This window comes from Salmo salar, chromosome ssa19 (genome assembly GCF_905237065.1).
Source record: "Salmo salar chromosome ssa19, Ssal_v3.1, whole genome shotgun sequence".
Lineage (NCBI taxonomy): Eukaryota > Metazoa > Chordata > Actinopteri > Salmoniformes > Salmonidae > Salmo > Salmo salar.
In genome coordinates, this window is record NC_059460.1 from 7,457,020 (window position 1) to 7,482,828 (window position 25,809).

At 41.8% G+C, this 25,809-nt stretch overlaps 1 protein-coding gene across 1 annotated transcript in view; it reads right to left on the minus strand.

Annotated features, from left to right (window-relative positions):
• LOC106578368 (cadherin-related family member 1) overlaps positions 1-25,809 on the minus strand; it is a 171,823-nt gene that overhangs the window by 117,105 nt on the left and 28,909 nt on the right. Inside the window, 3 exon segments of the mRNA XM_045702044.1 lie at positions 2,788-2,866; positions 16,080-16,223; positions 17,991-18,110. Of these exon segments, the coding sequence (XP_045558000.1) occupies positions 2,788-2,866; positions 16,080-16,223; positions 17,991-18,110 (343 nt within the window).

Consider the following 25,809-nt stretch of genomic DNA (forward strand, 5'->3'; position numbering starts at 1 on the left):
CTTTATTGAAGACTCATCTCTTCAGTTGGTCCTATGCTTGAGTGTAGTCTGGCACCGAATTGTGAAGGTCAACAGAAAGGCACTGGAGCAACGAATCGCCCTTGCTGTCTCTGCCTGGCCATTTTCCCTCTCTCCACTGGGATTCTCTGCCTCTAACCCTGTTATACGGGCTGAGTCACTTGCTTACTGGTGCTCTTCCATGCCATCCCTAGGAGGGGTGCGTCACTTGAGTGGGTTGAGTCACTGATGTCATCTTCCTGTCTGGGTTGATGCCCCCCCTTGGGTTGTGCCGTGGCGGAGATCTTTGAGGGCTATACTCGGCCTTGTCTCAGGATGGTAAGTTGGTGGTTGAAGTTATCCCTCTGGTGGTGTGGGGGCTGTGCTTTGGCGAAGTGGGTAGGGTTATATCCTGCCTGTTTGGCCCTGTCCGGGGGTATCGTCGCTATCTCCTTGCTGTCTCCAGTCCACCTGGCCGTGCTGCTGCTCCAGTTTCAACAGTTCTGCCTGCGGCTATGGAACCCTGACCGGTTCACCGGACGTGCTACCTGTCCCAGACCTGCTGTTTTCAACTCTCTAGAGACAGCAGGAGTGTTAGAGATAATCTGAATGATCGGCTATGAAAAGCCAACTGACATTTACTCCTGAGGTGCTGACCTGTTGCACCCTCGACAACCACTGTGATTATTATAATTTCACCCTGCTGGTCATCTATGAACATTTGAACATCTTGGCCATGTTCTGTTATAATCTCCACACAGGCAGAAGAGGACTGGCCACCCCTCATAGCCTGGTTCCTCTCTAGGTTTCTTCCTAGGTTCTTGCCTTTGTAGGGAGTTTTTCCTAGCCACTGTGCTTCTACAGCTGCATTGCTTGCTGTTTGGGGTTTTAGGCTGGGTTTCTGTACAGCACTTTGTGACATAAGCTGATGTAAGAATAGTTTTTTAAATAAATTTGATTGATTGATTGAATCATCATGTTATCAAACTTAGTTGTTTTGCCATACATGTTTATGCTATCACTCTTAGGAACCCGAAGGAGGAAGAGGAAGTCAAAAGCTCCTGCTGAAATGTAGAAAGTCAAAAGCTTCAGCTGAAATGTAATTCTCAATTGTATAAAAGGAGGGGGAATAAGAGTGTGTATAGTATGATTATAAGTCTCGGAGGTGTAAACATACAAATCAACTGAGAATATTAAATCATGTTGTTTCCTTTTCTGTTCATTTTTATGTAATTTCAAAGTTGATATAATGTTGAACAGTATAGAGTTACTATTCAAAAAGGAGGAACTGTTGGGTTCTAGCTTCAAATATACGTATTAATGTTACCATACTAGAACTTATTGATTACTTTCCATGTATAATGAATGTATATGTTGGGGTCAATGGAGGGTGGATAGAACCTTGCTGTAGGGAAAGTTACTGAGTGATACAAGGGGGAGTGCAGAGAGTTTACATTCCCTAACCCTAACCCAAAACATGTTATTGTTAATTATCATGGCTCCTAAGGAGGGAGGCATAGGACAAACAGTCTGGTTTCTGTCACTGATAAGGTAGGACAGTTGTGTATTAGGGAGGAGTGAGGAATTTGGCCCGAGGTCAGATGAAGTGAGAAGGAACAGTCCTATTACACACACACAAAGGTTCTAGCATCAGTCAGGGCCATGACTACACCAGTGAGAGGAACCAATTAAGTTCCTGACTAAGAACAGCGATTTATTGACTGTCTAGAGTTAACTCTGCCTAGTAGGAGGGTATAAATATATGTGGTTGTGTAATGTCTTTGTCTTTGCAGCTGTATGGGTGAATAAACTTTGTTTGAGCTTTTCCTGTTTGTTCAGAACCTAATAAAGGTTAGTAGGAAAGTTAATCATTTAAACCACTTAAATATACTAACATTCACAAAACATTTAGTATTTGACACTCAAACATTCATTTCTCAACTGTTTTTTCTATAATCCTACAGGCTCTTTATCATTCTCCATACCTTATATTCCAAATCATCCAACAATACCACAATGGAATTTTGCAGCTGCTATTTGAGAACTCATCTGGATTATTCTAGAGCACATTGTACAGCTGTTTTTAAATAAGATTTTATTGCAAGGAATCCTTTATGTGTAGGCAATGCCATATGTATAGGTTAATAAGCATACAGTATGCAGCTGTCGTTTTTAAACCTCCATTATAGCATACATGACACACCCACATCTTTCCTTCTACATGCTTTTATTTGGGTTTCTATGCAAATTATATAAATTCATGTTTATTTAAGCCTGCAGCTAGTTATTTGAAAAGAGGTATTCATGCAAAAACATGATTCAAACTTGAATTCACTGACAGAGAGATGGCTAATGAAACACCAGCTTCCTGAGCAGGCACATTGACGTTTACAGTATTTGCTGGCTAGTCTAGTCAACTGTAACATTGCTTAGCTTTCTATAAATTGGTCAATGGAGTTACCTATTCATAAGATCAAGACCATTCATATTGCATGATGCATATTTCAAGTGCACTCGGAAACAGTCTCATTTCATTCTTTGGGAGCTGACATTAGCTACTCTTAACACACTGACAGCAGATCACGATTTCATGTGTTTACATCTTAGATAGAAGCAGACCATTGAATGCCTTCATCACGAGGGGTATGTAAAGGAGTTCAGACATACAACAGGCTTTTTGGTACGTTATATCAAATAAAATGAGCACATATCATGGTAAATCAATGTAAATAAACAATGTATACAGAGATACTTCAATAGAAAGCCTACTGGATAACTGTTGACGCTTACCATTCTCAAGGGAATAATGGATTGGTTTGGGCATTCCAAGGTCTCCATCTTTGGCGAAAACTGTGAATATTTCCGAACCCTGAGGACAGAAGTGTTATTAGAATAGTCTGAGCTATGAAACAAATCTATGTAATTATCAGTAAAACAGGATTGGTAATAAGTTTTGAGGCATTAGAGGAATTCAGGATAAATACAGCTGGAGTATTTCTCTCCAATAGCTACATGGACGGTAACAGTTTGCTTGTTGGACTATAATGAAGATGTATATATAAGAAATAGAGAAAAATATTATATACTGCTCAAAAAAATAAAGGGAACACTAAAATAACACATCCTAGATCTGAATGAAAGAAATAATCTTATTAAATACTTTTGTCTTTACATAGTTGAATGTGCTGACAACAAATTCCCACAAAAATAATCAATGGAAATCCAATTTATCAACCCATGGAGGTCTGGATTTGGAGTCACAGTCAAAATTAAAGTGGAAAACCACACTACAGGCTGATCCAACTTTGATGTAATGTCCTTAAAACAAGTCAAAATGAGGCTCAGTAGTGTGTGTGGCCTCCACGTGCCTGTATGACCTCCCTACAACGCCTGGGCATGCTCCTGATGAGGTGGCGGATGGTCTCCTGAGGGATCTCCTCCCAGACCTGGACTAAAGCGAGACATGATGTCCCAGATGTGCTCAATTGGATTCAGGTCTGGGGAATGGGCGGGCCAGTCCATAGCATCAATGCCTTCCTCTTGCAGGAACTGCTGACACACTCCAGCCACATGAGGTCTAGCATTGTCTTGCATTAGGAGGAACCCAGGGCCAACCGCACCAGCATATGGTCTCACAAGGGGTCTGAGGATCTCATCTCGGTACCTAATGGCAGTCAGACTACCTCTGGCGAGCACATAGAGGGCTGTGCGGCCCCCCAAAGAAATGCCACCCCACACCATGACTGACCCACCGCCAAACCGGTCATGCTGGAGGATGTTGCAGGCAGCAGAACGTTCTCCACGGCGTCTCCAGACTCTGTCACGTCTGTCACACGTGCTCAGTGTGAACCTGCTTTCATCTGTGAAGAGCACAGGGCGTCAGTGGCGAATTTGCCAATCTTGGTGTTCTCTGGCAAATGCCAAACGTCCTGCACGGTGTTGGGCTGTAAGCACAACCCCCACCTGTGGACGTCGGGCCCTCATACCACCCTCATGGAGTCTGTTGCTGACCGTTTCAGCAGACACATGCACATTTGTGGCCTGCTGGAGGTCATTTTGCAGGGCTCTGGCAGTGCTCCTCTTGCTCCTCCTTGCACAAAGGTGTAGGTAGCGGTCCTGCTGCTGGGTTGTTGCCCTCCTACGGCCTCCTCCACATCTCCTGACTAGAGTGAAAGCACCGCCAGCATTCAAAAGTGACCAAAACATCAGCCAGGAAGCATAGCAAATGAGAAGTGGTCTGTGGTCCCCACCTGCAGAACCACTCCATTATTGGGGGTGTCTTGCTAATTGCCTATAATTTCCACCTGTTGTCTATTCCATTTGCACAACACCATGTGAAATTTATTGTCAATCAGTGTTGCTTCCTAAGTGGACAGTTTGATGTCACAGAAGTGTGATTGACTTGGAGTTACATTGTGTTGTTTAAGTGTTCCCTTTATTTTTTTGAGCAGTGTATATTAATACTATAAATATAATTTTGTTGTTCAGTCTACATGTTACCAGTTCCACAATATATACCAAGCTCCCCAAAATGTATTTTCTATTGTCCATATTATGAGGCCTTGAATGAATACAATCTTAGTTTATGAATTCCCATCAACATCAAAAACAGAAATATAGTTAACCTGTTAGGGCTAGGGGGCAGCATTTGCACGTCTGGATAAAAAAATGTACCCGATTTAATCTGGTTACTAATCCTACCCAGTAACTAGAATATGCATATGCATATATATGCATATATGCATATATATATATATGGATAGAAAACACTCTAAAGTTTCTAAAACTGTTTGAATGGTGTCTGTGAGTATAACAGAACTCATTTGGCAGGCAAAACCCTGAGACATTTTCTGACAGGAAGTGGATACCTGATGTGTTGTATTGACTTTAAACCTATCCCATTGAAAAACACAGGGGCTGAGGAATATTTTGGCACTTCCTATTGCTTCCACTAGATGTCACCAGCCTTTACAAAGTGTTTTGAGTCTTCTGGAGGGAGATCTGACCGAACAAGAGCCATGGAACGATGATGTCCCATTAGACACCTGGCGCGCGAGTTCATGTTGGGTACCCTCGTTCCAATACGTTATAAAAGAGTATGCATTCGTCCACCTTGAATATTATTCATGTTCTGGTTAAAAAAGGCCCTAATGATTTATGCTATACAACGTTTGACATGTTTGAACGAACGTAAATATATTTTTTCCCCTCGTTCATGACGAGAAGTCCGGCTGGCTTAGATCATGTGCTAACAAGACGGAGATTTTTGGACATAAATGATGAGCTTTTTTGAACAAAACTACATTCGTTATGGACCTGTGATACCTGGAAGTGACATCTGATGAAGAGAATCAAAGGTAATGGATTATTTACATAGTATTTTCGATTTTAGATCTCCCCAACATGACGTCTAGTCTGTATCGCAACGCGTATTTTTCTGGGCGCAGTGCTCAGATTATTGCAAAGTGTGATTTCCCAGTAAGGTTATTTTTAAATCTGGCAAGTTGATTGCGTTCAAGAGATGTAAATCTATAATTCTTTAAATGACAATATAATATTTTACCAATGTTTTCTAATTTTAATTATTTAATTTGTGACGCTGACTTGACTGCCGGTTATTGGAGGGAAACGATTTCCTCAACATCAATGCCATAGTAAAACGCTGTTTTTGGATATAAATATGAACTTGATAGAACTAAAAATGCATGCATTGTCTAACATAATGTCCTAGGAGTGTCATCTGATGGAGATTGTAAAAGGTTAGTGCATCATTTTAGCTGGTTTTATGGTTTTGGTGACCCTGTCTTTGACTTGACAAAACATTACACACAACTCTTGTAAATGTACTGTCCTAACATACTCTAAATTTATGCTTTCGCCGTAAAACCTTTTTGAAATCGTAAAACGTGGTTAGATTAAGGAGATGTTTATCTTTCAAATGGTGTAAAATAGTTGTATTTTTGAAAAATTTGAATTTTGACATTTATTTGGATTCAAATTTGCCGCTCTTGAAATGCACCTGCTGTTGATGGAGTGCACCACGGGTGGCACGCTAGCGTCCCACCTAGCCCATAGAGGTTAACATGATTGTTCAATAGTTGAACAGTCATGTTTTTGCTGAATGTAACACATGCAACATCACTCAGTGTGTAACGCCCTTGCCATAGAGAGGGTTTTTTCCTCTGTTTTTGGTTAGGCCAGGGTGTGACATGGGTGGGCGTTCTATGTTCATTTTCTATGTTGGTGGTTTAATTTGTTTCGGCCGTGTTTGGCTCTCAATCAGGAACAGCTGTAGCCTGTTTTTCCTTTGGGGTTTGTGGGTGAATGTTTTCTGTTTAGTGTGTTCCTGACAGAACTGTTGCTAGTCGTTTTTTTGGTTTCTTTTGTATAGTGTTCATTCGATCATTAAATCCTTTCATGATGAACACACCCTCCGCTGCACCTTGGTCTCATTTAGACGACGGCCGTTACATATTCACCCACCAACAACGGACCAAGCAGCGAAGGAAGGAGCAGCAGCAGGAGGGGATGAAGCAGCGTGCTCAGGAGGTGATGGCATCCTGGTCACTGGAGAAATTGGAGGGAAGAATAGACTGGACTTGGGAACAGCTATTTGACCACTGCAACAACCTGCCGGGGCAGCAGGTGGAGGTGAAGAGGCAGCCCCAAAAATTATTTGGGGGGGGCACACGGGGAGATTGTGTGTCTGGAGCCGCCAGTCCGGAGCCGCCAGAGCCGCCCACCAGTCCGGAGCAGCCAGAACCGCCCGCCAGTCCAAAGCCGCCAGAGCCGACCGCCTATCCGGAGCCGCCAGAGCCACCCGCCTGTCCGGAGCCGCCAGAGCCGCCCGCCAGTCCGGAGCCGCCAGAGCCACCCGCGAGTCCGGAGCCGCCAGAGCCGCCCGCGAGTCCGGAGCCGCCAGAGCCGCCCACCTGTCCGGAGCCGCCAGAGCCGCCCGCCTGTCCGGAGCCGTCAGAGCAGCCCGCCAGCCCGGAGCTGCCAGAGCCACCCGCCTGTCCGGAGCCGCCAAAGCATCCCGCCAGCCCGGAGCCGCCAGAGCCGCCCGCCAGCCCGGAGCCGCCAGAGCCGCCCGCCAGCCCGGAGCCGCCAGAGCCGCCCATGAGTCCGGAGCCGCTAGAGCCGCCCACCTGTCCGGAGCCGCCACAGCCGCCCGCCCGCCCGGAGCCGCCAGAGCCACCTGCCTGTCCGGAGCCGCCAGAGCATTCCGCCAGCCCGGAGCCGCCAGAGCCGCCCGCCAGCCCGGAGCCGCCAGAGTCGCCCGCCAGCCCGGAGCCGCCAGAGTCGCCCGCCAGCCCGGAGCCGCCAGAGCCGCCCGCCAGCCCGGAGCCATAAGCTGATGTAAGAAGGGCTTCATAAATACATTTTATTGATTGATTGTCCACAATGACCATTGTTATGTTTGGAGGAAAAAGGGGGAGGCTTGCAAGCCGAAGAACACCATCTCAACCATGAAGCATGGGGGAGGCAGTATCATGTTTTGTGGGTGCTTTGCTGCAGGAGGAACTGGTGCACTTCACAAAATAGATGGCATCATGAGAAGGGAAAATTATGTGGATATATTGAAGCAACAACTGGTAATGTAATGTTTTGTGGGTGCTTTGCTGCAGGAGGTTCTGGTGCACTTCACAAAATAGATGGCATCATGAGAAGGGAAAATTATGTGGATATATTGAAGCAACAGCTCAAGACATCAGTCAGGAAGTTAAAGCTTGGTCGCAAATGGGTCTTCCAAATGGACAATGACCCCAAGCATACTTCCAAAGTTGTGGCAAAATGGCTTTAGGACAACAAAGTTAAGATATTGGTGGCCATCACAATGCCCTGACCTCAATCCCATAGAAAATTTGTGGGTAGAACTGAAAAAGTGTGTGCGAGCAAGGAGGCCTACAAACCTGACTCAGTTACACCAGCTCTGTCAGGAACAATGGGCCTAAACTCACCCAACTTATTGTGAGAAGCTTGTAGAAGGCTAGCCGAAATGTTTTCCCCAAGTTAACCTCTCTGGGGCAGGCGGGACGAATTCGTCCCACCTACGTAACAGCCAGTTGAATCCTGTGGCGCGATTTTCAAAACCTTTGAAATGCTATTACTTCAATTTCTCAAACATATGACTATTTTACAGCTATTTAAAGACAAGACTCTCGTTAATCTAACCACACTGTCCGATTTCAAAAAGGCTTTACAACGAAAGCAAAACATTAGATGATGTCAGCAGAGTACCAAGCCAGAAATAATCAGACACCCATTTTTCAAGCTAGCATATAATGTCACAAAAACCCAGAAGACAGCTAAATGCAGCACTAACCTTTGATGATCTTCATCAGATGACAACCCTAGGACATTATGTTATACAATACATGCATGTTTTGTTCAATCAAGTTCATATTTATATCACCAACCAGCTTTTTACATTAGCATGTGACGTTCAGAACTAGCATACCCCCCGCAAACTTCCGGCGAATTCACTAACAATTTACTAAATTACTCACGATAAACGTTCACAAAAAGCATAACAATTATTTTAAGAATTATAGATACAGAACTCTATGCACTCGATATGTCCGATTTTAAAATAGCTTTTTGGTGAAAGCACATTTTGCAATATTCTAAGTACATAGCCCAGCCATCACGTGCTAGCTATTTAGACACCCGGCAAGTTTAGCACTCACCAATATCAGATTTACTATTATAAAAGTTTGATTACCTTTTGTTGTCTACGTCAGAATGCACTCCCAGGACTGCTACTTCAATAACAAATGTTGGTTTGGTCCAAAATAATCCATCGTTATATCCGAATAGCGGCGTTTTGTTCGTGCGTCCCAGACACTATCCGAAATGGTAAATCGGGGTCGCGCGCATGGCGCAATTCGTGACAAAAAAAAATCTAAATATTCCATTACCGTACTTCGAAGCATGTCAACCGCTGTTTAAAATCAATTTTATGCCATTTTTCTCATAAAAAAGCGATAATATTCCGACCGGGAATGTCCATTTAGCTAAACAGAGAAAAGAAAACAAAGCTTTCGGTCGATGCGGGCACGAGCCTGAGTCTCACAGTACTGTAACCAGCCACTACCCAAACGCGCTACTTTGTTTCAGCCAGAGCCTGCAAAGCCACGATTCAGCGTTTTGCTGCCTTCTGAGAACCTATGGCAGCCGTAGGAAGTGTCACGGGACAGCTAAGATCCTCACTCTTCAATAAACAGAGACAAGAAGAACGACACCTTGTCAGACAGGCCACTTCCTGCATGAAATCTTAGGTTTTTGCTTGCCATATGAGTTCTGTTATACTCACAGACACCATTCAAACAGTTTTAGAAACTTTAGGGTGTTTTCTATCCAAAGCCAATAATTATATGCATATTCTAGTTACTGGGCAGGAGTAGTAACCAGATTAAATCAGGTACGTTTTTTATCCAGCCGTGTCAATACTGCCCCCTAGCCCTAACAGGTTAACCTCTATGGGCTAGGTGGGACGCAAGCGTCCCACCCGTGGTGCACTCCATCAACAGCAGGTGCATTTCAAGAGCGGCAAATTTGAATCCAAATAAATGTCAAAATTCAAATTTTTCAAACATACAACTATTTTACACCCTTTGAAAGATAAACATCTCCTTAATCTAACCACGTTTTACGATTTCAAAAAGGTTTTACGGCGAAAGCATAAATTTAGAGTATGTTAGGACAGTACATTTACAAGAGTTGTGTGTAATGTTTTGTCAATTCAAAGACAGGGTCACCAAAACCATAAAACCAGCTAAAATTATGCACTAACCTTTTACAATCTCCATCAGATGACACTCCTAGGACATTATGTTAGACAATGCATGCATTTTTAGTTCTATCAAGTTCATATTTATATCCAAAAACAGCGTTTTACTATGGCATTGATGTTTAGGAAATCGTTTCCCTCCAATAACCGGCAGTCAAGTCAGTACCACAAATTAAATAATTAAAATGAGAAAACATTGGTAAAATATTATATTGTCATTTAAAGAATTATAGATTTACATCTCTTGAACGCAATCAACTTGCCAGATTTAAAAATAACCTTACTGGGAAATCACACTTTGCAATAATCTGAGCACTGCGCCCAGAAAAATACGCGTTGCGATACAGACTAGACGTCATGTTGGGGAGATCTAAAATCGAAAATACTATGTAAATAATCCATTACCTTTGATTCTCTTCATCAGATGTCACTTCCAGGTATCACAGGTCCATAACGAATGTAGTTTTGTTCAAAAAAGCTCATCATTTATGTCCAAAAATCTCCGTCTTGTTAGCACATGACCTAAGCCAGCCGGACTTCTCGTCATGAACGAGGGGAAAAAATATATTTACGTTCGTTCAAACATGTCAAACGTTGTATAGCATAAATCATTAGGGCCTTTTTTAACCAGAACATGAATAATATTCAAGGTGGACGAATGCATACTCTTTTATAACGTATTGTAACGAGGGTACCCAACATGAACTAGCGCGCCAGGTGTCTAATGGGCCATCATCGTTCCATGGCTCTTGTTCGGTCAGATCTCCCTCCAGAAGACTCAAAACACTTTGTAAAGGCTGGTGACATCTAGTGGAAGCAATAGGAAGTGCCAAAATATTCCTCAGCCCCTGTGTTTTTCAATGGCATAGGTTTAAAGGTAATACAACACATCAGGTATCCACTTCCTGTCAGAAAATGTCTCAGGGTTTTGCTTGCCAAATGAGTTCTGTTATACTCACAGACACCATTCAAACAGTTTTAGAAACTTTAGAGTGTTTTCTATCCATATATAATAAGTATATGCATATTCTAGTTACTGGGTAGGATTAGTAACCAGATTAAATCGGGTACATTTTTTTTATCCAGCCGTGCAAATACTGCCCCCTAGCCCTAACAGGTTAAACAATTTAAAGGCAATGCTACCAAATACTAATTGAGTGTATGTAAACTTCTGACCCACTCGGAATGTGATGAAAGAAATAAAAGCTGAAATAAATCAGTAAATGTATTTGGCTAAGGTATATGTACACTTCTGACTTCAACTGTAAGTATAAAATATGTGGATGAGCAGTGACAGAGCATCTAAGATGCAATAGATATTAAAGAATAGATAGTGAAGGATACAGTATACATTATATACATATATGATGAGTAATGCGAGATATGTAAACATTATCCTCTTACATCTAGGCTTTCCGCTGGCGGAGCGGAACCCCTAGCCAACAGCCAATGGGATTGCATGGCGCGAAATACAAAAACCTAAAAAATCCAATAATTTAAATTTTTCAAACATACGACTATTTTATACCGTTTGAAAGATAAACCTCTTCTGAATCCAACCACGTTGTCCGATTTCAAAAAGGCTTTACAGCGAAAACAAAACATTACATTATGTTAGGAGAGTACATAGACCAAAATAACCACACAGCCATTTTCCAAGCAAGCATATATGTCAATAAAACCCAAAACACAGCTAAATGAAGCACTAACCTTTGATGATCTTCATCAGATGACACTACTAGGACATTATATTATACATGTATGTTTTGTTCAATCAAGTTCATATTTATATTCAAAAATAGCTTTTTACATTGGCACGTGATGTTCAGAAAATGTATTCCCACAAAAAACTTCCAGTGAATTTACAAAAATACTCATCATAAACGTTGACAAAATACATAACAATTATATTAAGAATTATAGATACAGAACTCCTTTATGCAATTGTTGTGTCAGATTTTAAAAAAGCTTTTCGGCGAAAGCACATTTTTCAATATTCTGAGTACATAGCTCGCCATCACGGCGAGCTATTCAGACACCCGACAAGTTCGGGGCAACCTAAACACAGAATTAGTATTCGAAATATTGTATTACCTTTGCTGATCTTCATCAGAATGCACAACAAATGTTGGTTTGTTCCAAATAATCCATAGTTATGTCCAAATACCTCCGTTTTGTTCGTGCGTTCAGGTCACTATCCAAAGGGTAACACGTGAGCGCAATTCAAGACACAAAAAGTAAAAATGTTCCTTTACCGTACTTAGAAGCATGTCAAACGCTGTTTAAAATCTATTTTTATGGTATTTTTAACGTAAAATTGCGATAATATTCCAACCGGACAATGCTGTATTCATTCAAGGAGGAAAAGAAAAAACAGCGTGCTCGCAAGAACGCGCATATCCAATCTCTTTGTCCTCAGGCAGACCACTCAGTAACTGAGCTCCTATACTCTGCCCAGAGACAGGAGAAGCCTCAATCCACTTTCTGAAGGCTTTAGACAGCCAATGGAAGCCTTAGAAAGTGCAACGTAACAGCACAGATACTGTAGTTTCGAAAGGGACTATAAAGAAGAACTACATTTCTCAGATCCTACACTTCCGGGTTGACTTTTTCTCAGGTTTTTGCCTGCCATATGAGTTCTGTTATACTCACAGACACCATTCAAACAGTTTTAGAAACTTCAGAGTGTTTTCTATCCAAATCTACTAATAATATGCATATTCTCGTTTCTGGGCATTAGTAGTAACCAGTTTAAATCGGGTAAATTTTTTCATCCTGCCGTGAAAATACTGCCCCCTATCCATATCAGGTTATTAAAGTTACTAGTGTTCCATTTATTAAAGTGGCCAATGATATCAAGTCTGAAGGTAGGCAGCCGCCTCTGTGTTATTGGTGGCTGTTTAACAATCTGATGGCCTTGAGATAGAAGCTGTTTGTCAATCTCTCTGTCCCAGCTTTGATGTACCTGTACTGACCTCGCCTTATGTATGGAAGCGGGGTGAACAGGCAGTGGCTCGGGTGGTTATTGTCCTTGATGATCTTATTTGCCTTTCTGTGACATCGGATGTTGTAAGTGTCCTGGAGGGCAAGTAGTTTGCCCCCGGTGATGCATTGTGCAGACCGCACCAACCCCTGTAGAGCCTTGTGGTTGTGGGCGGTGCAGTTGCCGTACCAGGTGAGCACCTGTAAAATGTTGTGAGGGTTTTTGATGACAAGCCACATTTTTTCAGCCTCCTGAGGTTGAAAAGGTTGCACCTTCTGCATCACACTGTCTGTCTGCATGGACCATTTCAGTTAGTTGGTGATGTGTGCACAGAGGAACTTAACCTCTCTGGGATAGGGGGCGGTATTTTCATGTCCGGATGAAAAGCGTGCCCAAAGTAAACTGCCTGCTTCTCAGGCCCAGAAGCTAGGATATGCATATTATTTGTAGATTTGGATAGAAAACACTCTGAAGTTTCTAAAACTGTTTGAATGATGTCTGTGAGTATAACTGAACTTATTTGGCAGGCGAAACCCCGAGGACAAAGCAACCAGGATTTCTTTTGTTGAGGTCACTCTCTTTTCAATGGGGTTTCTAGGGAGATCTAGATTTCTAAGACACTTGCTTGCAGTTTTACCGCTTCCACTGGATGTCAACAGTCTTTAGAAATTGGTTGATGTTTTTCCTTTGTGTAATGAATGAGTATTGCTGTTCAGAATGAGGGTCGAGTGAAGTGTACTGTTTGTTAGAGGCGCATGACCTGAAAGCACGCTCCACTTTGTTTTCGTCCGGTATTGAACGCTGTTTATCCCGTCTTAAATGTTATCGATTATTTACGTAAAAAAATACCTAACGTTGTATTAGGAAAGTTGTTTGAAATGTTTGGACAAAGATTACAGGTAATTTATTAGATATTTTGTAGTCATGTTGCGCGAGTTGGAACCGGTGTTTTTCTGGATCAAACGTGCCAAATAAATTGACATTTTGGAGATATAACGACAGAATTAATCGAACAAAAGGACCATTTGTGATGTTTATGGTACATATTGGAGTGCCAACAAAAGAAGATCTTCAAAGGTAATGCATGAATTATATCGTTATTTCTGAGTTTTGTGTCGCACCTGGCGGGATGAAATATGATTGTCTGTGTTTGTTTAATGGGGTGCTGTCCTCAGATAATCACATGGTGTGCTTTCGCCATAAAGCCTTTTTGAAATTGGACACTTTGGTTGGATTAACAAGAAGTTTATCTTTAAAATTGTGTATAATACTTGTATGTATGAGGAATTTTAATTATGAGATTTCTGTTGTTTGAATTTGGCACCCTGCAATTTCACTGGCTGTTGTCAAAATCCCAGAGAGGTTAAAACTCTCCACCTTCTCCACTGCTGTCCCGTCAATGTAGATAGGGGGGTGCTCCCTTTGCTGTTTCCTGAAGTCCACAATAATCTCTTTTGTTTTGCTGACATTGAGTGAGGTTATTTTCCTGACACCACACTCAGAGGGCCCTCACCTCGTCCCTGTAAGATGTCTCGTTGTTGTTGGTAATCAAGCCTACCACTGTTGTGTCATCTGCAAACTTGATGATTGATTTGGAGGCGTGCATTGTCACGCAGTTGTGAGTGAACAGGGAGTACAGGAGGTGGCTGAGAACGCACCTTTGCAGGGCCCCAGTGTTGAGGATCAGCAGCGTGGAGATGTTGTTTCTTACCCTCACCACCTGGGGGCGGCCCGTCAGGAAGTCCAGGACCCAGTTATACAGGGTGGGGTCAAGACCCAGAGTCTCAAGCTTAATTATGATGTTGGAGGGTGCTATGATGTCGAATACTGAGCTGTAGTCAATGAACAGCATTCTTATATAGGTATTCCTCTTGTCCAGATGGAATAGGGCAATGTGCAGTGTGATGGCGATTGCATCGTCTGTGGCCGTATTGGGGCAATAAACAAATTTAAGTGGGTCTATGGTGACCGGTAGGGTGGAGGTGATATGATCCTTGACTAGTCTCTCAAAGCACTTCATGATGACAGATAGTAATTTAGTTCAGTTACCTTAGCTTTCTTGGGAACAGGAACAATGGTGGCCATCTTGGAGCATGTGCGGACAGCAGACTGGGATAGGGATTGATTGAATATGTCCGTAAACACACAGCCAGCTGGTCTGCGCATGCTCTGAGGACGCGGTTAGGGATGCCATCTTGGCCTTCAGCCTTGCAAGGGTTAACACGTTTAAATGTTTTACTCACGTCATCCACAGCGAAGGAGAGCCCACAGTCTTTGGTAGCGGGCCACGTCGGTGGCACTGTATTATCCTCAGAACGGGGAAAGAAGTTGTTTAATTTGTCAGGAAGCAAGACGTCGATGTCCCTGACGGGGCTGGTTTACTTTTTGTAATCCATGACTGTCTGTAGACCCTCCCACAAATGTCTCATATTTGAGCCATTGAATTGCGACTCCACTTTGTCTCTATACTGGCACTTGTTTGCTTGTTTGATTGCCTTACACTGTTTGTATTCAGCCATATTTTCAATTGCCTTGCCATGATTAAAATGCAGTGGGACGTGTTTTTAGTTTTGCGTGAATGCTGCCATCAATCCACAGTTTCTGGTTAGGTCAACATATACGTCAATGTTATAATCTGAGGCTACCTGGAACATATCCCATCAACGGTATTGAAGCAATCTGATTGGTCAGACCAGCGTTGGATAGACCTAAGCACAGAGCTTAGATGGAGTCATGGTCAGATTTGCCAAAAGGAGGGGGGGTATGCATCACGGGAGTTAGAGTAGCAATGGTCGAGCGTGTTACTCACTCGTGTACAGCAATCGATATGCTGATAGAATTTAGGTAGCCTTGTTCTCAAATGAGCTTTGTTAAAATACCCAGCTACAATAAATGCAGCCTCAGGATATATGGTTTCCAGTTTGCATAAAGTCCAGTGAAGTTTCTTGATGGCCGTCTTGGGGGGAATATACATGGTTCTGACGATAACCGAGGAGAGTTCTCTTAGGAGATAATACGGTCGGCATTTGATTGTGAGGAATTCTAGGTCAGGTGAACAAAAGGACTTGAGTTCCTGTATGTTGTTACAATTACACCATGAGTCGTTAATCATGAAACATACACCAACACCCTTCTTACCGGAGAGATGTTTATTCCTGTCGGCGGGATGCACTAAAATTCCCGAAATTGGCCTAAATCTAATGACATGGTTACATTTTTGTTGAAGTGTTACACAATTGTACGGTGTTCTTCGTGTGTGTGTCATGTTAGTGTGATATCTTGAGAGCTGTGCATGTTTGTACTTACTGGTACGGACACTTCATAAACGTATCCGAAATATGGTGTCCCGACAAAGCTAGGGGGCGTGTCCTGGGTGTCAATCACGTTGATTGTCAAGGTGGCAGAGGATGACATCACCTGTTCTTTCCCATTATAATTTCCACCACCATCCTGTTACAGAATCAAATATCCCATATTTTATATCCTTATTTTGTACAATTTAATTTAAAAGATCAGACATGGCTGACCATTATTTATTGAAGTTTGTCTTCATTTAGATAAAATATATCCTTCAAGAAGGATTTGGCACAAGATAGCAGCACAATCAACAGTAGAGATAACAAGGTGGATCATACTGCTGCTGGAAGTATGTGCCCTACAAGGTTTCGGAATTCGCGGCCAGTCCATCATATTTACGTTGGGGGAAAAGTCGATGGAAAACACTGTTGAATTCAAACGTTCTGCTGAAAGGTCCACAACATTTTGCTATTGTTTTCTCTTTCCAGATACATTATAAATTACTGCTAAAGATTCTGCCAACACAGTAAATAGACCGTGGTTTACGTAAAATATTTCACAGTGTGTGTAGGGTACAGTAATTCTGTGCGATAGGAGCGCGACTTCATTGTCTATTTAATCTCTGAGCGTATACCAGGACAGGACAAATAAATCTATTAATCTATTGATTAACTAAATATTGAACAACAATTTGTCTTTTGCATGCCGTGGCCTGATGGGAATAGTTCCAAATTATACAGTAAATGAAGGATTATTGTCATACAGGATATTTGTAATGGGAAACATGCGTATGTAAGGCGTGCGGCAAGTTTATGAATCTCGATATGTTTGTACGTGCGCCAACTTTTCAGAAATGGCGCATGCAGAAATGTTGTAGTGTGAAATTTGCGCAAAGGTTATAAATGAGGCCACAGGACACTAGCATGCCTGTATCCTAGTGTCATGACTGGCCTGTGAGGATCAGGTTACAGTAGATCACAGTTCAACAGAGATATCTCTCCCTCCCGCAGAGGGGGAGAGGTAGAGGGATTGATGGGGGAGTGGTTTAAGACACCTCACGCCCTTCATAAATTCTAAGGCAGCAGACTAATCATTTTTCCTTTAGTGTTGGGGATTGGAATGTCTGTGTGTGCCTTAGGGAGAGGCTACCTCAGAACTGTAACATGCAATAAATGGACTTTGGGACATTATATTTCCTCAGCCAAAATGGTGGTAACAATGATAGATGGAATATGAAAATTAATGTTAATTTTGTGATGTCATTAAAAGTTAAATGAAGATGTTATAACGAAAACATTGTAACGATAGTTTTCATAATATGTACATGACGTTGTGTAGAAAATATCCATATCAAAGACAATGTTTTTGTGACAGGCTGTGATTTTAGTTGTCTAACAAGAACATAGTATATTGTAATACCTTGCCTCGTAACTAGCTATGCCGCAGGGAACCCAGAGAGCATGTCATAAAGACGGAAACACCCCTTTCTTCCCTGGGGTATAAAACATGTGAGTTAAGAATTTACATATCAGACTAAGTTGACCACGCATTACAGACGAGGTCTACGAGTAGTCGTGACCCCAAAACACAACATGAAGTTGAAGAGTACAAAGGAATCAGGTTAAAGGTTACATGATGAATTTAATCATGTAATTATAAACATAGTTCATTATTCGACAAATAGCATGTCATTACATTAACGACAACAAACGACCCGACACTAGAGTAATCCACAGTGACATTGTTTTTGTTGAGTGATGTGCTATTTATTTTTCATTAACTTCATGTATATCCTGTATATCATGAGGATTCAGTACGCCATTCCTTATTATAAGGTGATAAAGAGTGAATATGTTGTTTGCCAATGCATGATATACTGTAGGGTTATCAGTGTTATCAGTGGTAGTCAATGACCATTACCTTGGCCACCACTGTGATGAAGTGTGTTGTCGACCTCTCATAGTCCAGCGTCTCCCCGGGCTTGATCCTCAGCACACCACTGTGTCGGTCTATGGCAAATTTACTGGATTGACCATTAGTCTGTCATGGCAGAAAGAAAGGCATCATATTAAAAGCTTAAATACACACCGATGAGGTCAAACAGCAAAGAGCCTTTCAATCCTTAAGCCTCTCCATCCTGAAACCCCACCATCACCGCTCACTAAGGTTAACGTGAGCAGACATATCATGCCAGTAATCAGATAAATACATAACTACCCCTCTAAGGACCATGAGAATTTGGACATAGAGTGAATACAAAATATGCATACCTATGTTTGGATATAAAGAGGCCATATGCCCTGAATAGGGGCAGGCAGGTAAAAAGCTGGTGTGTCCAGATCTGCTTTGCCTCAATGTCCAGCTATGCTCTGCTCCTAATAGCAGTCCCCACACAAAGTGCACACCAACATTCCCCGCCATCTCTGGCCAAAGCAGCCCTCTAAGCCACCAATACCTCACACAAGTTGATTTAATTAAATTAATGTTATTTAATCCCCGGCTGATGAGCCCAATAACTACATACTCGTGTGCGCATACAGACAAGTGCATGTGCGTGTAAACACACACACACACACACACACACACACACACACACACACACACACACACACACACACACACACACACACACACACATACACATGTTTTTCTAGCACAGACAAACCATCAAACAGGCAAAGCTTCAATACAGGGCTAAAATCGAATCCTACGACGCCATCTCTGACACTCATCGGATGTGGCAGGGCTTGCAAAATATCACAAATTATAAAGGGAAACCCAGCAGCCAGCTGCCCAGTGACTCGAGCCTACCAGACAATCTAAATGACTTCTATGCTTGCTTCGAGGCAAGCAACACTGAGCCATGCATGAGAGCACCAGCCATCACAGAAACCCTGAACCCACTTCAATGTGTTCATCGCCCAAACAGATCCACAGATGATTCAATCTAATTTGCACTCCACACTGCCCTCTCCCACATGGACAAGAAGAACACCTATGTGAAAATGCTGTTCATTGACTACAGCTCAGCGTTCAACACCATAGTGCCTTCCAAGCTCATCACTAAGCTCAGGACCCTGGGACCTCCCTCTAAATCTGGATCCTGGACTTCCTGACTGGCTGCCCCCAGGTGGTAAGGGTAGGCAGCAACAAATCCGCTACGCTGACCCTCAACATGAGGGCCCCTCAGGGGTGTGTGTTTAGTCCCCTCCTGTACTCCCTGTTTTTACCCACGACTGCGTGGCCACGCACGACTCCTACACCATCATCAAGTTGGTTGATGACACAACTATGGTAGGCCTGATCAGTAACTACGATAAGACAACAACCTCTCCTAAACTTCACCAAGACAAAGCATGCCCCCATACACATTGACAGGGCTGAAGTGGAGCGGGTTGAAAGCTTGATGTTCCTCGGTGTCCACATCACGAAGGAATTAACATGGTCCGCAAATACCAATACAGTTGTGAAGAATGCACGACAACGCCTCTTCCCCCTCAAGAGGCTGAAAAGTTGTGGCATGGGTCCTCAGATCCTCAAAAAGTTCTACAGCTGCACCATTGAGAGCATCTTGACTGGCTGCATCATTGCTTGGTGTAGCAACTGCTTGGCATCCGACCACATGGTGCTACAGAGGGTAGTGTGTATGGCCCAGTACATCACTGGGGACGAGGCTCCCTGCCATCCAGGACATATATACCAGGCGGTGTCAGAGGAAGGCCCTAAAATTGTCAGACTCCAGCCACCCAAGTCATAGACTGATCTTTCTGCTACCGCACGTCAAGTGGTACCGATGCATCAAATCTGGAACCAACAGGACCCTGAACAGCTTCTATCCCCAAGACATGAGACTGCTAAATAGTTAACCAAATGCCCCCCTATATGCATAAACTATTTTAACTCATCACATATGCTGTTAATACTACTTATTATCTATCCTGTTGCCTAGTCCATTTTCCCATACCTACAATGCCTTCAGAAAGTATTCACACCCCTTGACTTTATCTACACTTTGTTGTGTTAGAGCCTGAATTTAAAATGTATTAAATTGAGATGTTTGTTACTGGCCCACACACAATACCCATAATGTGAAATTAGTTAAAAATGAAAATCAGAAATCAATAAGTATTCAATCCCTTTTTTATGGCAAACCTAAATAAGTTCAGGAGTAAAAATGTGCTTAACCTGTTATGGCTAGAGGGCAGTATTGACACGGCTGGATAAAAAACGTACCCGATTTAATCTGGTTACTACTCCTGCCCAGTAACTAGAATATGCATATAATTATTGGCTTTGGATAGAAAACACTCCAAAGTTTCTAAAACTGTTTGAATGGTGTCTGTGAGTATAACAGAACTCAAATGGCAGGTCAAAACCTGAGAGATTCCTTTACAGGAAGTGGCCTGTCTGACCATTTATTGTCTTTCTTTGACATCTCATTCAATTACAAAGGATCTCTGCGGTAACGTGACAATTCCCACGGCTCCAATAGGCTCTCAGAGCCCGGGAAAAACCTGAATGTCGTCATTTCAGCCCCAGGCTGAAACACATTATCGCCTTTCTCAAGTGGCCGATCAAGGGACTGTGGGTTTAGGCGCGTGCACTGGTCGCCCCCGTCTTTGTGTTTTTTCCTCTGTTTGCCGAAAAGGAGATTCCTGGTCGGAATATTATCGCTTTTTTACGAGATAAATTGCATAAAAATTGATTTTAAACAGCGGTTGACATGCTTCGAGGTACGGTATTGGAATATTTAGAATTTTTTTGTCACGAATTGCGCCATGCGCGCGACCCTGATTTACCATTTCGGATAGTGTCTGGGACGCACGAACAAAACGCCGCTATTCGGATATAACGATGGATTATTTTGGACCAAACCAACATTTGTTATTGAAGTAGCAGTCCTGGGAGTGCATTCTGACGAAGACAACAAAAGGTAATCAAACTTTTATAATAGTAAATATGATTTTGGTGAAGGCTAAACTTGCCGGGTGTCTAAATAGCTAGCCCGTGATGGCTGGGCTATGTACTTAGAATATTGCAAAATGTGCTTTCACCAAAAAGCTATTTTATATCAAGTGCATAGAGGAGTTCTGTATCTATAATTCTTAAAATAATTGTTATGCTTTTTGTGAACGTTTATCGTGAGTAATTTAGTAAATTGTTAGTAAATTCCCCGGAAGTTTGCGGGGGGTATGCTAGTTCTGAACGTCACATGCTAATGTAAAAAGCTGTTTTTTTATATAAATATGAACTTGATTGAACAAAACATGCATGTATTGTATAACATAATGTCCTAGGGTTGTCATCTGATGAAGATCATCAAAGGTTAGTGCTGCATTTAGCTGTCTTCTGGGTTTTTGTGACATTATATGCTAGCTTGAAAGATGGGTGTCTGATTATTTCTGGCTGGGTACTCTGCTGACATAATCTAATGTTTTGTTTTCGTTGTAAAGCCTTTTTGAAATCGGACAGTGTGGTTAGATTAACGAGAGTCTTGTCTTTAAATAGCTGTAAAATAGTCATATGTTTGAGAAATTGAAGTAATAGGATTTTTAAGGTATTTGAAAATCGCGCCACTGGATTACACTGGCTGTTACGTAGGTGGGACGATTACTTCCCGCCTAGCCCATAAAGGTTAACAAGTCACTTAATAAGTTGCTGTCACGCCCTGACCATAGAGAGCCTTTTATTCTCCATGTGTTTTAGGTCAGGGTGTGACTAGGGTGGGTTCTCTAGGTTGTTTGATATCTATGTTAACCTGGTATGGTTCCCAATCAGAGGCAGCTGTTTATCGTTGTCTCTGATTGGGGATCATATTTAGGCAGCCATTTCCCCACTGGTTTTTGTGGGATCTTGTTTTGAGTGAGTGCATGTAGCACCTCTGTCGTCACGGTTCGTTGTTTGTTTCTTTTTGTTGTTGGTAAGTTTCAGTAATAAATTATGTGGAACTCAGAACACGCTGCGCCTTGGTCCGTCTCTCCACACAACCGTGACAGTTGCATGGATTCCCTCTATCTGCAATAATAGTGTTGAACATGATTTTTTTATGACTAGCTTTTCTCTGTACCCCACACATACAATTATCTGTAAGGTCCATCAGTTGAGCAGTGAATTTCAAACACAGATTCAACTACAAAGACCTTCATTGCCTCGCAAAGAAGGGCACCTGTTGGTAGATGGGTTAAACTAAAAAAGCAGACATTGAATATCTCTTTGAGCATGGTGAAGTTATTAATTACACTTTGGATGGTGTATCAATACACCCAGTCACAACAAATATTCAGGCGTCCTTCCTAACTCTGTTGATGGAGAGGAAGGAATCTGCTCAGGGATTTCACCATGAGGCCAATGGTGACTTTAAAAAAGTGATAGAGTTTAATAATGGCTGTGATACAAGAACACAGAGGATGGATCAACAACATTGTAGTTACTCCACAATACTAACCTAAACTAAACGACAGAATGAAAAGAAAAAAGCCTGTACAGAATAAAAATATTCCAAAACATGCATCCTGTTTCCGACAAGGCACTAAATTACTATCAATTATCTTTTAGTCCTGAATACAAAGCGATACAGTGCCTTCAGAAAGTTTTCATACCCTTTGACTTATTGCACATTTTGTTGTTACAGCCTGAATTCAAAATAGATTAAATGTTTTTTTTTCTCACCCATCTACACACAATACCCCATAATGACGAAGTGAAAACAGGTTTTTAGAATTGTTTGCAAATGTATTGAAAATGATATACAGAAATATCTAATTTGCCTAAGTATTCACACCCCTGCGTCAATACTTTGTAGAAGCACCTTTGGCAGCGATTACAGCTGTGAGTATTTCTGGGTAAATCTCTAAAAGCTTTCACCACCTGGATTGTGCAACATTTTTAAGTAGACTTAAGTCAAAAAAGGTAACTCATCCCACCAGCAACATTTACTGTCTTCTTGGTAAGCAACATCAGTGTAGATTTGTCCTTGTGATTTAGATTGTCCTGCTGAAATGTGATTTCATCTTCCAGTGTCTGGTGGAAAGCCAACTGAACAAGGTTTTCCTCTAGGATTATGCCTGTGCTTAGCTCCATTCTGTTTCTTTTTAATGCTGAAAAACTCCACAGTCCTTAATTATTACAAGCATACCCATACATGATGCAGCCACTACTATGCTTGAAAATATGGGGTGGTACTCAATAATGTGTTGTATTGGATATGCCCCAAACATAACACTTGGTATTCAGGACAAAAAGTGAATTGCTTTGCCACGTTTTTTGCAGTATTACTTTAGTGCCTTGTTTCAAACCGGATGCATGTTTTGTAATATTTATTATTTTGTTCAGGCTTCCTTCTTTTCACTGTCAATTAGGTTAGTATTGCGGAGTAACTACAATGTTGTTGCTCCATCCTCAGTTTTCTCCTATTACAGCCATTAAACTCTTCAACTGTTTTAACCTGTTATGGCTAGGGGGCAGTATTTTCACAGCCGGATAAAAAACGTACCCGATTTAATCTGATTATTACTCCTGCCCAGAAACTAGAATATGCATATAATTATTAGCTTTGGATAGAAAACACTCCAAAGTTTCTAAAACTGTTGGAATGGTGTCTGTGAGTATAACAGAACTCATTTGGCAGGCCAAAACCTGAGAAGATTCCATGCAGGAAGTGGCCTGTCTGACAATTTCTTGCCCTTCTTGATTATCTCTATCCATTACAGAGGATCTCTGCTGTTACGTGACACTTCCTACGGCTCCCATGGGCTCTCAGAAGGCGGCAAAAAGCTGAATCGTGGCTTTGCAGGCTCTGGTTGAAAAAAAGTAGCGCGTTTGGGTAGTGGCTGGTTACAGTACTGTGAGACTCAGGCTCGTGCCCGCGTCGACAGAATGCTTTGTTTTCTTTCGTCTGTTTACCTAAACGCAGATTCCCGGTCGGAATATTATCGCTTTTTACGAGAAAAATGGCATAAAAATCTATTTTAAACAGCGGTTGACATGCTTCGAAGTACGGTAATGGAATATTTAGAAATCTTTTGTCACGAATTGCGCCATGCTCGTGACCCTTATTTACACTTCGGATAGTGTATGGAACACACGAACAAAACGCCGCTATTTGGATATAACGATGGATTATTTTGGACCAAACCAACATTTGTTATTGAAGTAGCAGTCCTGGGAGTGCATTCTGACAAAGACAACAAAGGTAATCAAACTTTTGTAATAGTAAATCGGAGTTTGGTCAGGGCTAAACTTGGTCGGTGTCTAAATGGCTAGCCGTGACGGCTGGGCTATCTACTGAGAATATTGCAAAATGTGCTTTCACCGAAAAGCTATTTTAAAATCGGACATATCGAGTGCATAGAGGAGTTCTGTATCTATAATTCTTAAAATAATTGTTATGTTTTTTGTGAACGTTTATCGTGAGTCATTTAGTAAATTCACCGGATGTTTGCGGGGGGGGGTATGCTAGTTCTGAACGTCACATGCTAATGTTAAAAAGCTGTTTTTTGATATAAATATGAACTTGATTGAACAAAACATGCATGCATTGTATAACATAATGTCCTAGGGTTGTCATCTGATGAAGATCATCAAAGGTTAGTGCTGCATTTAGCTGTCTTCTGGGTTTTTGTGACATTATATGCTAGCTTGAAAAATGGGTGTCTGATTATTTCTGGCTTGGTACTCTGCTGACATAATCTAATGTTTTGCTTTCGTTGTAAAGCCTTTTTGAAATCGGACAGTGTGGTTAGATTAACGAGAGTCTTGTCTTTAAATAGCTGTAAAATAGTCATATGTTTGAGAAATTGAAGTAATAGCATTTCAAAGGTTTTGAAAATCACGCCACAGGCTTCAACTGGCTGTTACGTAGGTGGGACGAATTCGTCCCGCCTAGCCCAGAGAGGCTAACTTCACCATCCTCAAAGCAATATACAACAACTGCTTTTTTTTTACCCGATCTACCAATAGGTGCCCTTCTTTACGAGGCATTGAAAAACCTCCATGGTCATTGTGGTTGAATCTGCATATGAAATTCACTGCTCGACTGAGGGCCATTAAAGATAATGTATGTGTGGGGTAGAGAGATGAGGTAATCATTAAACAATGATAAGAAACACTTTCATTGCACACAGAGTGAGTTCATGCAACTTATTATGTGACTTGTTAACACTAGAACCACCATAAGTCAATGGCTAGTGACGTTTGCCTTTGTAAATTATAAAACACCTTAGGCGTTGATACCATTCTCTTTTACATTTAACTTTGTAAAAAGAAGCTGTTATGGGACCGTTTTATTTACTCTAACTCTATTACTAATCAAATTTATTAAGGGAAATGAAAAAATGCTATGTGTTGAATTAGGCCTTTAGAATAATGCAAAACATATCCTTGACTCTATTCAACTTGATGAGCGGGAAATATAACGATGCCAGTCAGCCTGCACAGCCGGCCCATCGAAACTACACCTGAACTATACCGAAATAATAAGAATCAGCCCATAGATAAGATTAAATTGACAATAATCTGGACGCATCTTTTAATTTACAGATGCAGGGAAAGGATCATCAATTTATCAAATCCTCGTTCAGAGCCACTTGCAGGTTAAACATTTTGATTTCTATATACTCTCAGCAAAAGCATATTGTGCAGTTTCTATTCTAATATTATTCAAGAGGTGAAGCTCTATTTACAAATGTAATTTTTTCCAGGAATATCTCTGCTGTCCATGCATTCAGCACATGACCACTCG